Below are 21,494 nucleotides of genomic sequence, written 5' to 3'. Positions count from 1 at the left end.
TTATATATGCATATGGCCAGCTAAATGGTATAATGCTGGATCTGGAGTCAGACTCATTTCTAAGTAGAAATCTGGCAAGTATTGTGACTCTGAGCAAGTCACTTAATCCTGTTTGTCTCAGTTTTCTCATCATGTAAAAAGACTTCCCCTGGCAGAAGGGTATATGAGAACAATTTGTTACAATGACCATGGAGTTGACTGAAGCAGTACTGCAGAACAATTAGAGCTTGGTCAGATGGCAAAGACACCAAGGTCATCCACTACATCGCAGGTCATTTTATTTAATCAATGATTCATAATTATTTTCATATATGTAATAACTTTACATAGCTTTAATTCCTTATTTGGAAGACTGCCTGTTTATATCAATTGGGGAATGGTTCTTATTTTTTAGGCCAATTTAGCTAAATTTCCTATGTATTTAAAAAGTGAGATCTTTATCAGAAAAATTTGCTACAAATCCCATATTTTTCTGCTTTCCTTCTAATTTTGTCTATATTGATTTTGATTGTGCAAAATCTTTTAAGTTTAACATAATTAAAATTATTCATTACACCTCCTGTAATTCCTCCCGTCTCCTGTTTGGTCATAAATTCTTCCCCTATTTAGAAATCTAACAGGTAATTTTTTAATGTTCCCCTAATTTACTTATGATATTACCTTCTCAATTTAAATCATGTACCCATTTTGCCTTTTCTTGGTATATGATGTGAAATGTTGCTCTATGCATAGATCTTATCATACTATTCTCCAGTTTTCCCAGTAGTTTTTGTCAAGTAATCAATTCTTGCTTCATTAACCAGTGAACTTTAAGTTCCTCAAACACTAGGTTGCTATGTTCATTTGCTTTTCTCTAGTGTAACTAATCTATTCCACTAATCAACCATTCTATTTTTATCTAACACCAGATTGTTTTGATCATTACTGCTTTGCAATACAGTTTGAGATCTGCTACTATTATATACCCTTCACTTTTTTCATTGCTTCCCTTAATATTCTTGATCAAAATTTTGACCTTTCAGAAGAATTTTATTACTATTTTTTAGCTCTATAAAATAACATTTTGGTAATATAATTGGTATGTTGCTGAATAAATATATTAATTTAGATAATTTTATCTTTAGTATTATAGTGTCTCAGCATACTCATGAACAGGCAATTAGGTGGCACTCCATCTAGTGATAGAGCATTGGGATTGGAATCAGGAAAATTCATCTTCATGAGTTCAAATCCAACCTCAGACACATACTAGGTGTATATCCTGAGCAAGTCATTTAACACTATTTGCTCCAGTTTTCTTATCTGTAAAATGAGCTGGAGAAGAAAAAAAGCAAACCTTTTCATTGTTTTTGTTAAGAAAAATATAAAATGGAGTTATAAAGTTGTGCATGACTGAAACAACTGAATAACAACAATCCTTGGGCAGTTAATATTTCCCTAATTGCTTGGATCTGAGGTTTTTTGTGGTGTATGAAAAATGTTTTGTAGTTATGTTTCATATAGTTCCTGTATATATCTTGGCAGGTAGACTTCCAAGTAATTTAAACTTATATTGCATTAATTTTAAATACAATTTCTCTCTATAATTCTTTCTGCTAATATATAGAAGTGTGGATTTATTTTATATTCTGCAACTTTGCTAAAGTTGTAAAATATTTTGACTAGTTTTTAAATTAATTCACTAGGATTTTTAAAGTATATTATCATAATGTTCAGACTAGCTTTCTGAAGGGCCTTGGGACCCGCCTTGGTCTCAGCAGAATAATCACCACGAGAATAGTCAGGAATAAAGTCCAAAGTCTTTATTATCTCCTTCAGTCTCCTACTCTGAACCAGTCTGCTCCATAGTCTCTCCCAGCAGTCTGCCAGTCTGCCAGTCTGACTTCTTATCGCTGGGGGCATAAGAGTCACTAAGAGGTTGGTCAAAGGTAGACTATCTGTGGCTGACTTTGTCCTCAGTTTAAATACCCTATTACAATTACATCAATTGTAGAACTATTACATCACCATGCTAAGTACTAAGTATATGTAACTAGATAACTATTGTTTCTTCATCATTTCCTCTGAGTTAACACCTTGTTTCAAGTATACTTCTTTCAAAGATAGTTCTCCAGAATTCTGGCTCTCTACATATTATCATGTCATCTGCAAAAAGTAATAGTTTTATTTCCTCATTGCCTGTGCTTGCTCCTTCCCTCCTCTTCCCCCCTTTTTTTTGTCTTATTACTTTGGCTAGTATTTTTAGTACTTCTTTAGTCCTGCTTCTCCCCATAATTTTACTGGAATGGATTCTAGTTTATCCCTATTACAAATAATGTTTGCTCTTAATTTTAGAGAAATACTAATTATTATTTTAAGAAAAGATCCACTTATTCCTGTTCTAATATTTTTAATAGGAATGGATGCTATATCTTGTCACGAGATTTTTTTTTCTGCACTTGTTATTATGATCATAGACTTTTGCTATTGATTTGATCAATTTGGCTTATGCTTTTTAAAATTTATACTAATAGTATAATTCCCACTTGGTCTTAATATATGATCTTTGCATTATATTGCTATATTCTACTTGGTAGTATTTTAATTAGTTTTTTTTTTTACATCAGTATTCATTAGAGAAATTGTTCTATAATTTTCTTTCTCTGTATTTGCTCTTACTAATTTAAGTAACAAAACCATATTTCTGTCATAAAAAGAATTTGATAGGACTCCTTTATCTATTTTTCCAACAATTTGCATAGTACTCTAATTAATTGTTCTTTAAAGAGTTGATTGAATTTGCTTGTTAATCCATCTGCTGCTTTAGCATTTTTTAAGAGAATCTAAAACAAACCTGGCTTGTTTAATTTCTTTTCCTGAAACAGGATTATTTAAATATCCTGTTTCTTTGGTTATTCTAACCAATTTATATTTTGTAAATATTCATCCATATCATTTAGATTGTCAGTTTTATTAGCATGAAGTTGGGCAATAGTTCCTAATAATTTATTTATTTCATTTTCATTGATGATATATTTACTCTTTTGATTTTTGATACTGGTAATTTGTTTTTCATTTTAAAAATCATATTAGCCAGTGGTTTATCTGTTTCATTGTTTGTTTTCCCTCCATATAACTAGTTCCTAGTTTTATTAGTTCAATCACTATTTTACTTTTAATTTTATTAAATTCTCTCAGTTTTTCATGTCTTCTAAGCTGATGTTTAATTGGGTTTTTTGTTTGTTTTCACTGGTTTTTTAGCTGCATGTACAATTCATTTCTCTGTTCTTTTTCTATTTTATTTATGTAAGTGTTTGGAGATATGAATTTCCCCCTAAGTACAACTTCGGCTGCATCCCATAAATTTTGATATATTGTCTCATTGTTTTCATTATCTTTGATGAAATTAGTGGTTGTTTCAGTGATTTGCTCATTTCCTCACTCACTTTTTAGAATTAGATTACTCGGTTTCTAATTTAATTTCAATCTGCGCTTCAAAACCCCTTTATTGGACGTAAATGTTGTTGTATTATGGTCTGAAAAGGGTAAAATAAATATATGTGGTTTTTTTTTTTTGCTTTTGTTTGTGAGGTTTTTATGCCATAATACATGATCAATTTTCATGAAGATTCCATATACAGTTATACTCCTTAATTCTATTCAATATTCTCCAGATATCTATCATATCTAACTTTTCTAAAATTATATTCATCTCCAAAACTTCATTCTTATTTATTTTATAGTTAGGTATTACTAAGTCTTAGAAAGATAAAGCCTCCACTAGTATAGTTTTACTACCTATTTTCTCCTGTAATTAATTTTTCCTTCAAGAATTTGGTTGTTGTGCCATTTAGTGCATATATATTTAGTACTTATAGTGTTTTATTATCTATGGTTCCTTTTGACAAAATTTAGTTTCTCTCAATGTCTTTTAATTAAGTCTATTTTGCTTTTGCTTTATCTGAGCTAATGATTGATAACCCTGACTTTTTAAAAATTGCAACTGAAATATAATAAATTCTGCTTCACCTTATTTTAATCCTGTGGATCATTCCATTCCAAGCATGTCTCTTGTAAACCACATATTGTTGGATTCTACTTTCTAATTCATTCAGCTATCTTTTTCTATTTTATGGGTGAGTTCATTCCATTCACATTCACTATTGAAACTAATTGGCCTATCTGAAAGATATGACCAAAAAAAGAGTCAGATAGCAATCTTCAAGAGGTCATCAAGGAAAACTGCCTTGACATTCTAAAGACAGGGTGAAATACTAATTGAAAGAATCTATTGATCACCTTTGGAAAGAGATCCCACAAGGAAAACCCCAACAAACATTGTTGCGAAGCCCCAGAACTATAATCTCAAGGAATATACATACTTTATCCCATTTCCATTAATTAATTACTCCCTTTTCCTGTTTCCTATTATTTCTTTATACATTTAGAAGATTTTTACACCCATATATATCTATATCTATATCTACATACGTATCTATAGATATATAGATATTGTTCCCTCTTTAGCCCATTCCCAAATGAGTAGAATTCCAGAATTACTAGCCCTATTCCCCCATCTAATTCCCTGATGTCTGTTTTTCCTCTTGCACCTCATTTATATAACATGATTACTCTTTTTGCTTTTTGCTTATATGGTATTGCTTTTTAAGATCACATCATACTCAGTTCTGTCCTAATCTTTCTTTTGAACTACCCAATTACTAATGACAGTCTTAGATATATGATTTACATTTCCATATATAAAACTTAAAACAGTTTGTCCTTATTGGGTTCCTTAAAATTAGTCATTGTTTCCTTATATTTCTCTTGGATCTTATATGTCAAATTTTTTTATTATGTTAGGGTCTTTTTGCAGCAAAATCCTAAAAGTTTGGTGATTCATTGAATATCCTTTTTTGTTGTTTTTTGTTCAGAAATATGCTTAATTTTGCATAATTTTCAGCCAAAATGCTAGTTCTTTTTCTCCCTGTTATATAGTGTTCCAAGGTCTGTGGTCTTTTAATGTAGCCACTGTTAGGTCTTATATGATTTCAATTATGTCTCTGCAGTACTTGTATTGTTGTCTCTGCAGTACTTGTATTGTTTGTTTGATCCTTGACCTGGGAATTGCAGAATTTTCTATGATGTTCCTATAGAATTTCCTTGTAGAATCTCTTTGAGATGGTGAACAGTGGTTTTTTTTTTTTTTTTTAATTTCTCCTTTCTCCTTTTTTGATACTTCAGGACAATTTTATTTTATTACTTCCTGTGTTATTGTATTAAGATTCTTTTTTATTATACCTTTCAGATAGTCTGATTATTCTTATATTTTCTCTTTTTATCTGTTCCCCAAATCAGCTTTTTTTCTCATGAGATTGTCTCACATATTTTTTTATTTTTTAATTCTTTTTATTTTGTTTTATTATTGCTTGGTTTCATATAACTGGCTTCTCCTTGCCCAATTATGGTTTTCAAAGAATCATTTTCTTCCTTGAGATTCTGGATCTCCTTTTCTAGTTGGTTGACTTTCTTTTAATAATCTTGTTTTTGATGGATTGTCCTTTTTTAAGAAAGTTTTTCATTAACCTTTCTCATTTTTTAAAAAGTCTTTTTTGAGTTCTATGAATTATTTTTGATCAGGTGATCATTAAATATTAAGGGTTAGGGAGTAGGGGTAGGGGAGGCTTTTTTTTTGCTTCAGTATTCTCCTCTGAAGATGAACTTCAGTCCTCCCTATTCCCATTATAGCTTTAGATTCTTTCCTCTTTTTCCTGCTCTTTTCTTTCCTCATATATCAAATTGCTGGTATAAGCACCTCTAGTTCTGTGGTATGGAGGATGGCGTTTCTGGCCTCAGGTCCTCCTTAAGTTCTTCTCTCTGGTCTAGAACTTGAAATAGAGAACTTCATTCTTCTATAAGTGTTCAAAGCCAGCAGTGTCCCTCTGTCATTGCTTTTGCACTAACTAGGATTGTGCTCATTTCTTCTGTCCCCCAAAATCCCGCCACCCTCTGCCAGGCCCTGTCTCAGCAGCACAGCTGGGCCTAATGCTGATAAGGGTATCAGCAGAAGTTCCCTTAATGATCTCCAATTCAAACTCTAGATTCCCCATAATGTCTGCAAGGTGCCATAATTGGGCAAGGAGAAGTCACTTATATGAAATCAAGCAATAATAAAACAAAATAAAAAGAATTAAAAAATAAAAAATATGTGAGACAATTTTGTTTGGGGCTGAGGCTGCTTCACAACTCAGCAATTCCCAGTCCTCCCAACTTGCTGTTTCAGGGGATCTAGCCTGGAGATGTTTATATTTCACATAGGCCAGACCTACATTCCAGTATCTTTCCTCAGATTTTCTTCAATTGTCCCAGAAGGACCATAGCTCTGCCTTAACTCTTGTTTGTTTATATCATTCTATTTTCACCATCAGGCATTGTTTTATATTATTTGTGGGGGAAATCTGGAGATCTTGTAATTTTCTGACCTACTCTGCCATCTTTCTAGAATCTTCTTTTTTCTTGTATTTCTTGCTCAGAATTCTTTTGGTGATTTCTGTAATTGTTTTGTAGGACAGATATTAGGGAACCTGTGGCAATTGTAACCTTTCACTCTGCCATCTTGACTCTACGTCATATTTTGTCTTAATTCTATTGGAAGAATCATCTCTATTTATATGTCTGCTATGTATTTATACCTTAACCTAGTCTCCCTCAAAGTTACAAATTTCTTGTTAAATGACTATCAGAAATTTGGTTCAGACTAGCATGTAACATTACACATCACAAAAAGCTCCAACTAGATACATAGCTAAATTGTGTATTCATATATCATAAAAAATAATATAGAAAAGATTGTAAAGTGATAACAGTTATGGCTAGAGAAATAATTCTTAATGAAAGAAGTGACAGAGATAGTCATAGAAGACAAATGGGACAATTTTAAGTAAAATTGCAAACTTTTCACAAAATTAATGCAGCTAAAATAGAATAGAAGCAATTACATTGGAAAGAAGACTTTGCAGCAATTTCTATAGGTGATTTCATGCAGATTGAAATGAGCAGAAAACATTTTACATGAAGATCCCAATAAAGAAAAGGAAAATAACTTTGAAAGAAGTCAGAACTCTGATTAATGCAATAACTAATCCTGACTATAGAGAACTGATGGAAAAACTATCTCTCCTCTTGAAAAAGATATGATGGGCTATAACGAGCACATGTTTAGCTACATTTCTCTGGTAAAATGGAGGGTTCAGTTGTGGAGAGTGAAAAGGGAAGCACTTAGAAGTAACAGTAATAAAAAATGCACCAATAAAATATTTTTCAAAGAATTAATATACATTTATTAAGTCTTACCATGTGTCTGGCACTGTGCTAGTTGCTAGTGATGCCAAGACAAAGTAAAAATAGCACATTTTTTAATGTAAAAAAAAGAAATTTACATTATAATGTAGAGGACATATATATGTATGTACACACACACACACACACACACACACACACACACACACATATATTTACATAAATACACACCCACAAAATAAATAGAGTGATACAAGGGAACTTTAGGATAGTAAGGACCTATTATCTGGTAAAGGGGGATAGAAAATTGTCCTGCAGGAGGTGGTATTTGAAATGAATCATAAAGAAAACCATATAGTCTTAAGAGTTCTAGGTTAGGGGGAATTGCATTCCAGGTATCCCCAGGTATGGGATACAACCAGTGCAAAGAAATAGAGATAAGAATGTGTGAAGAACAGAAAATAAGTAAATGTGTTTAGGCTGTAACTTGTGGGGAAGAAAGTCATGTTAAAATATTGCAAAGAGAGGAAGAGAGCAGGTTGTAAAGAGCTTTAAATGCCAAACCGAAGTTTATTTTTTATTCCAAAAATAATTAGGAACTATTAGAATTTACTTAATGATCACACATATGCTTTAACAAAATTACTATGTGAAGGTTAGAATGGAGAAGTAAAAGCCTTAAGGTAAGAATTCCAAATGGATAGTTATTTTGGTAGTATGGATAAGAAATGATAAGGAGCTGAACTAGTTGAGTAATTGCATAAGTGATGAGGAAACATATTAAGGAGATGCTGTAGAGAAATAAATTACAAAGTGTGGGTAATTGAATTTATATAAGGATTTAAGCAAGAGAGAGCTATAAAGAGTGAAAGCATGGATATGGACTGGAGTAAATGGAAAGATAGTGGCACTCTCATGGATTAGAAAGAAATGTGGAAGAATGGTGAGTCTGAAGATAAAAGCTACTAAATTCTAGTTTGAACATATTAAAATGTGATGCCTATAGGAATACATTTTAAATTGCCCAATAAATGGTTGATAATGCTCAGCTAGAATTCCTCAGAGACTGGGAGTAGATATATTGATCTAAGAATCACTAAAATAGGGATAATAGTTAAGCTTTTGAAAGCTGATGAAATCACTCATCATATAAACCTAGAAAAAACAAAATAAGCCTAGAACAGGGCCTTGGGGGACATCACTATTTTTTTTAAAAATAACTTTTTATTGATAGAACTCATGCCAGGGTAATTTTTTACAGCATTATCCCTTGCACTCACTTCTGTTCCAATTTTTCCCCTCTCTCCCTCCACCCCCTCCCCCAGATGGCAAGCAGCCCTTTACATGTTGAATAGGTTACAGTATATCCTAGATACAATATATGTGTGCAGAACTGAACAGTTCTCTTGTTGCACAGGGAGAATTGAATTCAGAAGGTATAAATAACCCGGGAAGAAAAACAAAAATGCAAGCAGTTTATGTTCATTTCCCAGTGTTCTTTCTTTGGGTGTAGCTGCTTCTGTCCATCCTTGATCAATTGAAATTGAATTAGCTCTCTTTATCGAAGAGATCCACTTCCATCAGAATACATCCTCAAACAGTATCGTTGTTGAGATATATAATGATCTCCTGGTTCTGCTCATTTCACTTAGCATCAGTTCATGTAAGTCTCACCAGTCCTTTCTGTATTCATCCTGCTGGTCATTCCTTACAGAACAATAATAATCCATAACGTTCATATACCACAATTTACTCAACCATTCTCCAATTGATGAGCATCCATTCATTTTCTAACTTCTAGCCACTACAAACAGGGCTGCCACAAACATTTTGGCACATACAGGCTTTCCCTTCTTTAGTATCTCTTTGGGGTATAAGCCCAGTAGAGACACTGCTGGATCAAAGGGTATGCACAGTTTGATAACTTTTTGAGCATAGTTCCAAATTGCTCTCCAGAATGGCTGGATGTGTTCACAGTTCCACCAACAATGTATCAGTGGGGACATCACTATTAGTGATCTGATATGGACAAAAGTATAGCAAAGAAAATTGAGAAAGAGTACAAGAAGAATGAAGGAAAAGAAGAATAAGGAAAATCCAGAGTAAATTATCCAGAAGAAGAAAGATGGTCAGCAGTGTCAAATGCTGTAGGGAAGTTGAGAAGAATGAGAAATGAGAAAACATTAAACTTGTCGAGTTAGATCATTAGTTACTTTGAAGAGAACAGATTCATGTTGAATAATAAAGGCAGAAGACAGATTGCAAGAAAATGAGGAAAGGTTGCAGAGATGCCTAATGTAGGCAGTTTTTTAAAGGATTTTGGCTATGAAAGTAAAGAAAGATAAAATGTTAGTGAGGATGATAAGATAGCTGGTGGTCATTTTAATATGTAATGAATGTTGTTTTTTAAGATGGAGCAAACTTGGGAAAGTTTATAGAAATCAGTAAACAAGATTTGAGAAAGAGTAAAATAATATATGTGTGTGCATGCATATGTGTGTGTGTGTGTTGTGTGTGTGTGTGTAACAATGATAGTAGGTGCCCAATGAGTTCACCTCAAAATTTAATAGGAGCAGGAGAAATGACTGAATCACTTTTGGGAATATTTTCAGGGATCCTAAGCTGCTGCCTGTCACAAAAGCTGATGTTTTTAACAGTAGTATTCTCTGAGTGATACTGCATGGCTTTGACTCATAGGACATCACTCTCACTTTTGAATAAAGTAGTTAAATATGAATCACATGTCCTACAAGATGAAAGACAAGACTTTTTTTCTGATCCTCCTGAGCTCTCAAAACTCTACAAACTAGGAATTATATGCAAGAGATAAAAAGTTATAGCTGTTACTATGGTGTATGATACCTAGACTCCAAATGAAATAATAACCTGATGAATCAACAATAGAAAAAGTAATTAACATCTAACCCTTAATACATGAACTCAGTACAACTTCTCTCATCATACTCTGGTGGTGGCAGCTGTATAAATTAAACTGTTGGCTTGCAACAAAATTCATGTCTATCCTTTATTCCCAATACTATGGAAATGGCAGAAGCTTGCTCAGGCCAAAATAGCGGTGATGCAAAAGTCTATGTAACATATTGCTCAACCTGCCATCTGGGGGAAGGGTTGGGGGAAGGAAGGAAAAAGTTGGAACAAAAGGATTTGCAACTGTCAATGCTAAAAAATTACCTATGCATATATCTTGTAAATAAAAAGCTATAATAAAAAAAAAGTTGTGATAATGGGCATTCTTCACCTGTGATCTTATTTGGACGCTTCTAGCTTATCCTCATTTCTTGTAATACTTGCTAATGATTTTAGATACATTCTGCTTTTCATTTTAAGGAACATTCCATTTATTCTTATACTCTCCAGTGTTTTTGATAGGACTGCGTGTTGTAGTTTGTCAAAGATTTTTTTTTTGCGTCTATTGAGATATATATACATGATTTCTATTAGTTTTGTTATGATTAATTATAATGAGAATTTTTCTAAAGTTAAACTAGACCTGCATAAAAAAAGTCTATGTAACAACAGAATTCAGTCAGAGAACAGAGAAACAGAAGAAACTGGAGGAAGACACATGCGTGGCCCTCCAAAAAGCCTAAAGAAATGAGCATAATCTAGATGAGACCATTCTGTTGTCACAGAAATCATTTAGGACTGAGACTTCAATTGCCCAACATGGAAAGAGGCTAAGAATGCTTTGAAGTTTTGTTCTCAGACACACTACCATCAAAAGGAAGAGAGTCAGAAAGTGAACAAAGGAAAATAATAAAAAAGACTGACATTATCAAATATCTAAAGAAAAAGAAATCTCAATCTAAAGATCCTGAACATAAGCCTATAAACCAAGGAAAATGCTAATGACAGAAAATATACTTCTGGAACAGGTAAAAGAGTAAAGGTATCTATGAATAAATATTGTCTGACAAAAGAAAATGAAAAAGCACCTGGTGAGACAGAGGATCTTTTGGATACCTGCACAAGTGGAAACAGTAAATAAAACTCAAGAGAAAGAAGACATGTTTTTAATGTTTTTATTTTTACTTAACTTTAATTGTATTTAATTTGATGTTTCATTATTATGTTTATATTGCAATATTAATATATTATTATTAATGTTTAATTAAACATTTAATGTTTTTAAAAGAAAATTGTTTTAAAGTTTAAAAAAAATTTATGCCCTGCACAGTAGCACTGATTAGCAGAAGAGAAAAATTTAAATCTACAGTAGCAAGCAACAAAAAAGTGAATTACCAATTGGGAATAAAAATGCACATGAATGAAGGACATTCTGAAAGAAGAGAAGTAAAAAGCAATATCATTAAAATAATGCATAATCTACAAATAAGCAAAACACATTGATCTTAGTGGAGACAATGTGAAAATTATCAAACTTCCAAAAGAATGAGACAAGGAAGAAAACTGAACACTTTAATGCAAAAAAAAATAAAATAAAATAAAATAAAATACAAGAAAACTTCCAGAAAGTTTAAATACACAAAACAAAGTGCCACTAGAAAAAAAATCCACAGATTGCCTCCAGAATAAAAATTTCAGGTGAACTAAAGGGCAATAAAAATAAATCCATTGGGATGTAACAGAAAATACATGTGTGACCTTTGTAACTAGAAAAGGACATTTCTATTTCTCCTTTTATTTTCTATTTGTTTTCTGGTTTTGAATTTTTAAATTTGAACTTTACATTTTCAATATTAATATATTTAATCTCTTCTATTAAGTCTGACTGAAATAATGTAATCAAAAAGTTATAAATGGAATTAATTTTATCCACCTATTCATAGTCTGCAGAGTTAGATCAAAGTAACAATGACTTCCTCATCCCAACAAATTGTGGGATAGTGGTACCTCCTCAGCTACTTACTATACTGAAACAAAAAAAAAATTTTTTTTAACTGCATCAAAGTGTAAATAATTGCAAGTGGTTATGTTGTAGAAAAAATTTTATATTGATTCCTTTAAAATAAATGTTTCTTAATCTATACTTATTTTACAATTCAATGGCTTATTTTCATAAATGTTTCTTTTTTTAAAGCATAATCAACATGATGAAGATCTCTTGTTTGATAGGATTTCAGAAAGCTTTGTGTCAGTTATCATGAAAGCCCCCAACTATAGAAAAGACACTTTTTATAAGGTAAAAGTTTTATAGAAATTAATTAGTTGTGCTGATTAGTTTTGAATATTAACAAAATAGATAATTTTTCAGGGCTTTTTACTGTGTAAGAAAAAAACTTTTGGTTGATCATTATGGCTATCATGGAATAAATGTTGGTAATGTCAAATATTCATGAATAGGAATTGCCTTACTGTGTGTCAGAATTAAGTTTTTTTTTCTGAATTTTGAGCACCATTTCAAACTTTATCATTATTTAAAAAATAATCACCAGGACTATGGAAATTAAATGTAGGTAAATCCATTCATCTACCTACTAGTAATCTCTAATTAGATATTTATTTTTAACTTTCTTTTGAGGCATCTTTTCAGGCATACAAAGAATATAAATGTATGTTACATATTATGGCTGTAGATCAAAGACTAATGTCTTCAGCAATCAAAAACAATGAACAAATCAATAGATTTAACTTTCCTGTTGGCAAGATTAATTACTTGTTTAAGATTGTTCTACTCTGCATGAGATCGCTAATGCAATGGAAAGATTTAAATCTGCTAAGGTTTCCAAAAATAATATTTATATATCAAGCCTTTTGTCAGTTATCACATTTTGATCCATATATATCAGATATAGATTTTACTTAAACTAACAAGTGGTTAACCTTCAAAATAGTATCAACAAAACTGATGCTTTTGAAACTCAGATGACTTGGGTTCTAGTTTCACCTCTGACAAATGTTGGCTGTGTAATCAGACAAATCTCTTTACTTCTCAGTGGTCTATGCATTTCTCTCAGAAGTTGTAGAGAAAGTTCTGATCTGCACATAATAAGAAGATTTTCACCTGGGGGTTACATTTTCTAATGATTAAAGATTCAGTTCCTAACCCAATTTGTAGATGAGTCAATAGTAGTATATTTGAATTAAATTTCATATGCATCTACATACAATCATGAATCCAGAATTTTATAATAGTGAAAATAGCTTTAATGTTAGAACATATTGGAAGTTCTTTTATAAAGTAATATAATCCATTTTGATACTTAGAAAGATGAATTAATTTTTATAGATCACTACAGTATTATTGATATAATGCCATTAATTGATTATCAGTTCTCTGTTTCACTATCTAAAGAATAGATTGGTACTTCCATTGAATCAATTTTGGCTCTGCAATACTGCAAAAGAAAAATATTTTAATAATAATTATATCCATATTTAGAGAAAATGTGAGCTAAACCTAATCCACTATCTATTTCAAATGCATCATTTTACATCATGATATCCAGAGAAATGAAATGTCTTGCTCACAATCACCCAAATAGGGTGACAAATAGGTAGTAACAAAAACCCTGGATATCAGTTTGTTCATCTTCCCAGTAGATCACACTGATTCCCTATCAGTCAGTCAACAAGCATTTATTAACTACCTACTATATTATTAATAATATATCTACAATATAGATATATGAATACATATACATTATAAGTACATATGTATATTTGTTTATTCATTCATTACAGTGGATAGAGTGCCAGATCTGGACTCATCTTTCTGAGTTCAAATTTGGCCTCAGATACCTACTAGCTATGTGACCAGGCAAGTCACTTCACCCTGTTTGCCTTAGTTTTCTCATCTGTACAATGAATTGAAGAAGGAAATGGCAAACCACACCAAGATCTTTGCCAATAAAACTCAAATGGCATCACAAAAAGCCAGTCACAACTGAGTTTGAAATATCCGCATGACAATTAGTTTGAGGCATTCAATAGGTAATTAGAGATAAAAAACGAAGTTGGGAAAGAAATTGGGGATATGATATGACAATCATTAGCATAAAGATGATAATTGAATCCATGAAGCTCATAAGATCTCACAATAAGTAAAATCATATAAAGATAGAAGAAGAGAACATTGATGACAGAGTTAAGGGACACACACACAATTAGAGTGCATAACATAGACAAAAATTCAGCAAGGAGACTGAATTTTCAGACACATAGGAGGAAATCCAGAAGAGAGTGATGTATAGAAACTTGAGATAAGAGAGTATCAAAGAACAAGGGATGATAAACATTGTTAATAGATGCAAAGAAGTAAATGCATGTGTGCACATGCACATGCATGCACATACACACGTTAAGAAAAGGCCATTATATTTGGCAATTAATAGATAATAGATCATTGATAACTTTGGAGAGAGCTGTTTCGATTGAATTATGAAGTCAATTAAGACTGTTAAACAAGTCATTGGAGAGGGAATGGAGGAGTCTTGATTCTCAGAGAGTTTCTCCACAAAAGGGAAGATATAAGATACTATATAATGGGGGGAGATGGATGCACTGAAGATTTTTTGAGGATAGAGAATATATGGATCTGTTTGTAGGCAGAATGAAAACAACCACTATATAGAGATTGGAAATAAGTGAAATAAAGGATAAAGGAAGAGAAAGGCAAGAAGGAATGGAAGGGAAGAAAAGAAAAGAAAAGGGAAGGCAAGGAAGGGAAAAGAAATGAGAGTAGGGATGAGAAAAGGCAATCTGCTGAATAATACAGAATGAAATGCAATCAAAGATGCTTGTAAAAGAATTTGCCTTGGCAAGGAAGAGAGCCACCTCTTCATGTGAGATAGAAATGAAGGAAAAATAGTTACAAAAAGCATCTGACTGGCATGAAATTAAGAAGTAAATGGTCTCAGTTTTTCCAGTTAAATGTGGTAATGAGCGTAAATGATTATAAATGTGTATAAATCATATTTTAGGTAATTATCCTTATTTTGACTATTTCACCTTTTCCCCCATACCAAATCATTCCAAGAACTGGTTTTGGGTTTTTTAAAATAAAGATGAACAAATTGACATATTTGATTTTCCATTTTATGCCTCACCTCTACCCTCTTTGGAGGAGGTATGCAAGTTACAAATTGTCACCAAATTAGAAACAGATATGATGAAAAAAAACAAAAAAGAACCAATGTAATAACTACCTAGATAAATCTCCCCTTGATACTTAATGTTTTTGTGTATTTTTATAGCTTTATCCCAACTGTGTGGCACAAGCCATCTATACAATATTCCAAGAAGCATTTCCAGACTCCTCTCATCTATTTAATGATGCATTTAAAGACGAACTAGTGATGACTATTTTTCAGTGGATGACAGGTACTATGATTTTATTTAAATATTCACATTTTTTAACGCTAAGACTAATTTACTTTGTTTTAAAATATATATACTCAAAAACAACTTTTCTTTAAATATTGGCAAAACATAGTCCATTGATTTATAACATGAAACATCCATATGCTTCCAAATAATCATAATACTTTATTTTTCCATGACAAGATTAGGGTACATTAAGATGAACTTATCATTAACCAAAGAAGCTAAATATTATAACTTGTTTGAATATTAGAGATTCCTAAATGACCATTATAATAAAGGCATTTTACATAGTGTATCTGTTGCATTCTTTGTTGTGAGGATGGTCTAAACCAAGGGATGATCCAAACCCAGGGGAAAATCTAAACTGGTGATGTCAAACTCAAATATAAATGGAGGCCACTAAACATACATCTGGATTAGTATCATATTCACTAAGTTTTAAAATGTGATATTATCTATCTTTTGCTATATTTTTATTTACTTTGCTAAATATTTCCCAATTACATTTTAATCCTGCTCATTCCCTACTCAGGCTGCAACCCCATGGACCATGTGTTTGATATCTGTCTTCCAGGGACCCCAGCTAATAGTAGATCAGGTTTCAGTGGATTTGAAACTTATTCTGTTTATCTCTCAACCAATCATTATAATCCTCGAGAATGAAGAAACAACATAATCTTGCTTCCATTTTTTCCAGTTTTATATGACATAAGACACACACAAATCAATAGTCTGCTACCAGAAATTAACCATACCAATGAAATCATAGAGTCATACCTCCCCCCAAAAAAGTAATATTTTTTTAAAAGCAATAACTTAAGTATAGTTTGCCTTTGAAATAAGGGTGCTTTCTTTTCTATTTTTATGATTTGACTTTCTTTGGATGGAACACCTCCCTTTCCCTAGAACCCTTACTCCCAAACTGAAAGAGAACTCAATATGTATTATGCTTGCACACACTTGCTGTGGGACATTTAATAACTATATGACCATTGGCAAGTCCTGTGACCGCCTCTCTGAACTTGAGTCTCATCATCTAGAAAATAGGGATAACAATACATGCTTTGCCTATTTCAAAGAGTTTAGGATAAGGAAAGTGATATGTAAATTTTCAATATGCAATAATCACAAATAGTTGTTATTGCTATAATTATTATTATATTCCTTGTATTTGTTGTGCTACATTTTTTCAGTCCCTGTCCAACTTGCACTTGAATAACTGTGTATATACTTCCAGGTTCAAAGTAGCTCTAGATTCACTCTTCTAAAACGGTAGCTCTACCTTCTACCTCATTATTCCCTCCCCTCCCACCTAATTATGTGATCCATTGCCATTAGTCTTCCTGTTTCTCAACCAAGGCATTTTATTTCCCAAATTTTTAACTGACTATTTCTTATGCCTGTAATTTTCTTCCTCCTTATCTTCACCTTCTAGCTTTTCTGACTTCCTTCAAGTTTCAGCAAAATTTTCATCTTCTACAAGAAAAGTTTTTTACTCATTTTCTCTGAAATTATCCCTAATTTTCCCAGAATATTGCCTATTTGTAATAGAGGTTTGCATATTTTCTGTGCCATTATAATGTTTTTTGAGAGAAGAGGCTATATTTTACCCTTCTTTGTATCACCACCAATGAGAATGGCACTTAGCACATAGTAGATGCTTAATAAATGTTTGTTTCTTAGTTAATATTTAACACTCATCCAGTTGATATGATTAGCTCAAAGTAAAGATATTTTTGTTGGCACATCACAAAGAGCAGCAGCAAAATATTTTTCCCATATATTTGAGGTGTGCTTTCCTACAAACACAAAGTATCAGTGGAAAAAGCTGGCACGCTCCGAAAATATAATACTAAAGAGGTATACTTGTATGGAACATATATGGCCAAACAAAGTATCTCACTTTCATGCCACCAGAAAGCTTCAGTGTCTCTTTATCCTTGAAGTATCCTCATGGTAATCTCCCATAATACAGAGTCTATTTTAGAGAAGTCATTCAGCTGGCCTCTGGAGCAGGCCATCTCCACAGCTCAATTCTTGACTGCCGGGGCTAAATCTCTCCCAACTTGAGAGGACTTCCACAAGTGACTTGATAGCTGACAAATATACTACCAGGAACATGACTGATTCTTCAGCTAGCTAAGAACTACCTACATCAAATCTGATTGCAAAACTTCACATTTCCTAAAGGGCTCAATAAGTGCTTCATACTTCCTTTATAACACTATTATGAGAACATAAGTTAAAAGTAGATTCACATTCAAAGTTGTCAAGTTATATCTATTCTAGGTAATACAATGTTTAGAGTGTGGGGCCTGGAGTCAGTAAGAGTCCTTTTCCTGAGATCAAATATGGCCTCAATTCTTACTAGCTGGTGACCCTGAGGAAGTCACCTAACCCAGTTTGCCTCAATTTCCTCATCTGTAAAATGGTTTGGAGAAGGAAATGCAAACCATTCCAGCATATTTGCCAGGAAACCTCCATGTGAGTCACAAAGAGTTGGACTGAATGACAATAATTTATTCTTCAAGATAAAAGATATATTTACTCTTTTTCATTCCAATCTTCTGTCTGCCTCAGCTTCCTTATCAGTCAAACAAGGACAATCATAGCACCTATTTCCCAGAGCTGTTGTGAAGAAAAATGAGATAATTTCTGAAAAGTACCTTGCAGACCTTAAGGTCATATATAAATGTTCACTGTTGTTATCATTCAGATTGCTACCAGACTCGTTCGGGGTCCCATTACCTTTTTTCTGCATACTCTAATTAATTTTTTACCTTGCTACCTTCATTCTCCCCCCACTCTCTAGTCCAGCCTTTATTCTATTGCTAAATTTATAATGCTAATCACTTTCTTGGTCTCAATTGCCTAATAAAAAATTCATACTCCTGCCTTTAAAAATCCTATAAAATCTTCCTCTGATCCATATTGCCAGTTCTAGCTAACTATGCTCCTCTCATACTTATTTTCCACCCACCCTACTAACCGTTCCCAAAGGGAATCTGCCCATTTCCAATCTCATTTTCATTGATGTTGCCCTCTCTTTACTTGAAATGTACTCCTGAATCCTTACTGCTGGGAAGATTAGAGAAAGTATTATTAAGAATTTTAGTCTTATACAAGAAATTGAACATCTTAGAACCATTTTTGGTTGTAGTTTTAAGTCATTTCAGTTGCAGTTAACTATTCATGAACTCATTTGGAGTTTTCTTTGCAAAGACATTTTTATTCCTCCAGCTTATTTTCCAGATGAAGACCCAAGGCAAACAGAATTAAAATTGAGTTATGTCCCTTGCCTAGGATGACATGACTAGTAAGTATCTGAAGCCAGATTTGGACTCAGAAAGGTCAATCTTCTTGATTTCAGGCCTGGTACTCTATCCACTGTGCCACCTAGCTGCCTCCTTAGAACCAGAGGAAATATTTTCTCACTTGTTTATTGAAGGCAAAGGAAGAATTGGAAGGAAAACTGTTTTTCATAGCTTAAAATAAAAGAATGATGGCTTCTTAAGCAGGGATAGTATATACCCTAAAAATACATTTGCTTGAATTCTTTTAATGCTATTTTTAAAAAGGCTTGAGAACTGAAAAACGAAGGGAAAATAAGGAAAATGTCATATATTCCCCAAACTTCAGTTAATCATCAAGGATGGCTACAATGAAGCAAGAGTAACTATTGAGATATTTGAAATTCTCCCTATTCAAAGTTTTATAAAGAAGACAGAAATAAAGATTCTAGTCTCTGAACTATCTGCACATGAACAAAGTATTGTGATAAAGTAGGTGAATGAGAAATACTAGTGCAAAGAGTCATTTTGCCCCCATGGATATCATTGAGATTTGATGAGAGGAGATCCATGACTAGAATATGACTCTGTTTCAAGAAAATAGAAAGAAGAAAGAGGAGAGAAATTTAAAGGCATGATTTAGTAGTATAAGATCTTGCCTTTGGTTCTCAAGACATTTCTTGGAGCATTCTCAATAACAAAAGCTAATACTTTCTTAGTTTGCTATAATGTTAATTGCATCTATCAAAAAATGAAGAAACAACCAAAGAAATAGGTATTCTGGACCTGATTCTCCCTTGTCTCATGCTTTTCTAAGGAAAACAAGCCATTTACCATTAACTCCTTCTTTTCTATATCTCAAAATATGTCTAAACACAATGGTTTTTTTTTCCTCTCTACCACATCTCAGCCCTTTGTAGCATAGATTTTTGGCTCCAACATTTAACTAAAATTAATTTCTCCAGCAATGATCTCCTTTTTTAAGGGGAAACATGAAACACTGATTAATAGCTACAATAAGTATGCATTATAGATAGTATGCATTTGACAAATAACATCCATGTAACCAGGGGCAAGGTCCCTTAACCTGGCAATGTTACAAAACAACTTTCTTTTTTTATTATTTTTAAAATATATTCATAGATAATTTTCAGCATTTTTTCCAAATTTTTTCTCCTTCCCTTCCCTTTACCTCCTCCCTTAGACAGAAAATAGTTCAATGTATGTTAAACATATACAATTCTTCTCTATATATTTCCACAATTATCGCAACAATGATCTCTTAATTGACAAATCTGATGGCCTTCTCTGAAACCTCACTTAATTCCCTGCAGCATATGATGCTGCCATCTTTCTGGATTTTTGTGAGAGTTCTCTTTCTTGTTTCTCTTCTTTTTTATCAGCACTTTTCACCATTATTGTTCATTTGTTTTAATCATATCTGACTCTTCATGATCTCATAGGGGATTTTCCTGGCAAAGAAAGTGGAATGGTTTACCATTTCCTTTTCCAATTTATTTTAAAGATGAGGAAAATGAAGCAAACTTGCCCAGAGGTCACATAGACACAAAGTGTCTAAAACAAGATTTGAATTCATGAAGATGTCCCTTTCTGTTTCCAAAATGATTTCTTGGTTGCCAAATTTGATGATCCTTTCTGAAACCTCACCCTTCTATATTTATTGATAGCATTCAGTGCTACCATTTCTCTGAATTTCTTGTTTCTCTTCCTTTTTGATGAGGTTAGTGGCAGTCAGAGAGTTGTTAAAATCCCCTTTTGGTCAGCGCAGAGGTTCAACATGAAAGAATTCACAAAACCTGAAATATTAAATTGACAAAAAATGGAAGTTTATTGTTGGATAGGAAGCCAGTTTTGCTAAGAGACTGACTTCTTGGGTGGCAAAGTTCTATTAGGGAAAAGGAAATTGACAATGAGAAGAGAATGCCTTTTCAGCGGGCTGGGTCCTACTTTCAGCTGCTTTGGACCTTCTGCAAAGAGTGAGTTCAGAAATTGCCCTTTAAAGGAATCTTGAAGTTTCAGGCTTCAGGTTGAAAAGGAAGCCAAAGTTCCCAGGCCTAGATGCTTATTGGTATCCAGCCCAGATCTCCAATTAGAATTCAAAGGGTATTGCATCCTCAAAAGATCAATGGGATGCTTTTTGACCAAAATTTCTAATTGAATAACGATACTTATCTGGGGAGACATGCCTTCCTCAGCAGGACCTCAGACTCCAAAAGGGATCACAGATCAAAAGCAAACACAGTTTCAGAGTGATAATTTTAAAGAGAACACAGTTTAATTTCTCATTCATTTTTGTTAACACTTTCTATAAATAATAACATAGAAACAAAGTCCCAATCCAAGACTCACTACCCTGTAAGCTCATCAAATTGATCAGGGAACTCCCTTAATGAATGAATTCCTTACATAAAAGGATTATATAGACAATTTATACATTCATGTAATTTTTATCTGGAAAAAGAGAACTCAGTCAAGGGAGAAGTGAAGAGCTGTGAATCAGAATTATGATTAGTATGATTCTGAGAAGATCTCAGACAATTTAGTGTTCAGACATTTTAGATAGTGCTTAATGATCCTTAGAGCTTGTCCAGCTTGATG

The 21,494-nt window shown here is 32.8% G+C and overlaps 1 protein-coding gene across 1 annotated transcript in view; it reads left to right on the top strand.

The window, feature by feature from the left end:
- Positions 1-21,494, top strand: part of FAM227B (family with sequence similarity 227 member B) — a 315,782-nt gene that overhangs the window by 31,499 nt on the left and 262,789 nt on the right. Inside the window, exons 7-8 of the mRNA XM_051980612.1 lie at positions 12,341-12,442; positions 15,456-15,582. Of these exons, the coding sequence (XP_051836572.1) occupies positions 12,341-12,442; positions 15,456-15,582 (229 nt within the window). The remainder of the gene's footprint in view (positions 1-12,340; positions 12,443-15,455; positions 15,583-21,494) is intronic.

The sequence above is a fragment of the Antechinus flavipes genome, chromosome 2 (genome assembly GCF_016432865.1).
Source record: "Antechinus flavipes isolate AdamAnt ecotype Samford, QLD, Australia chromosome 2, AdamAnt_v2, whole genome shotgun sequence".
Lineage (NCBI taxonomy): Eukaryota > Metazoa > Chordata > Mammalia > Dasyuromorphia > Dasyuridae > Antechinus > Antechinus flavipes.
Note: the sequence above shows the minus strand (reverse complement) of the source record. Positions and strands in the feature narration are given on the sequence as shown.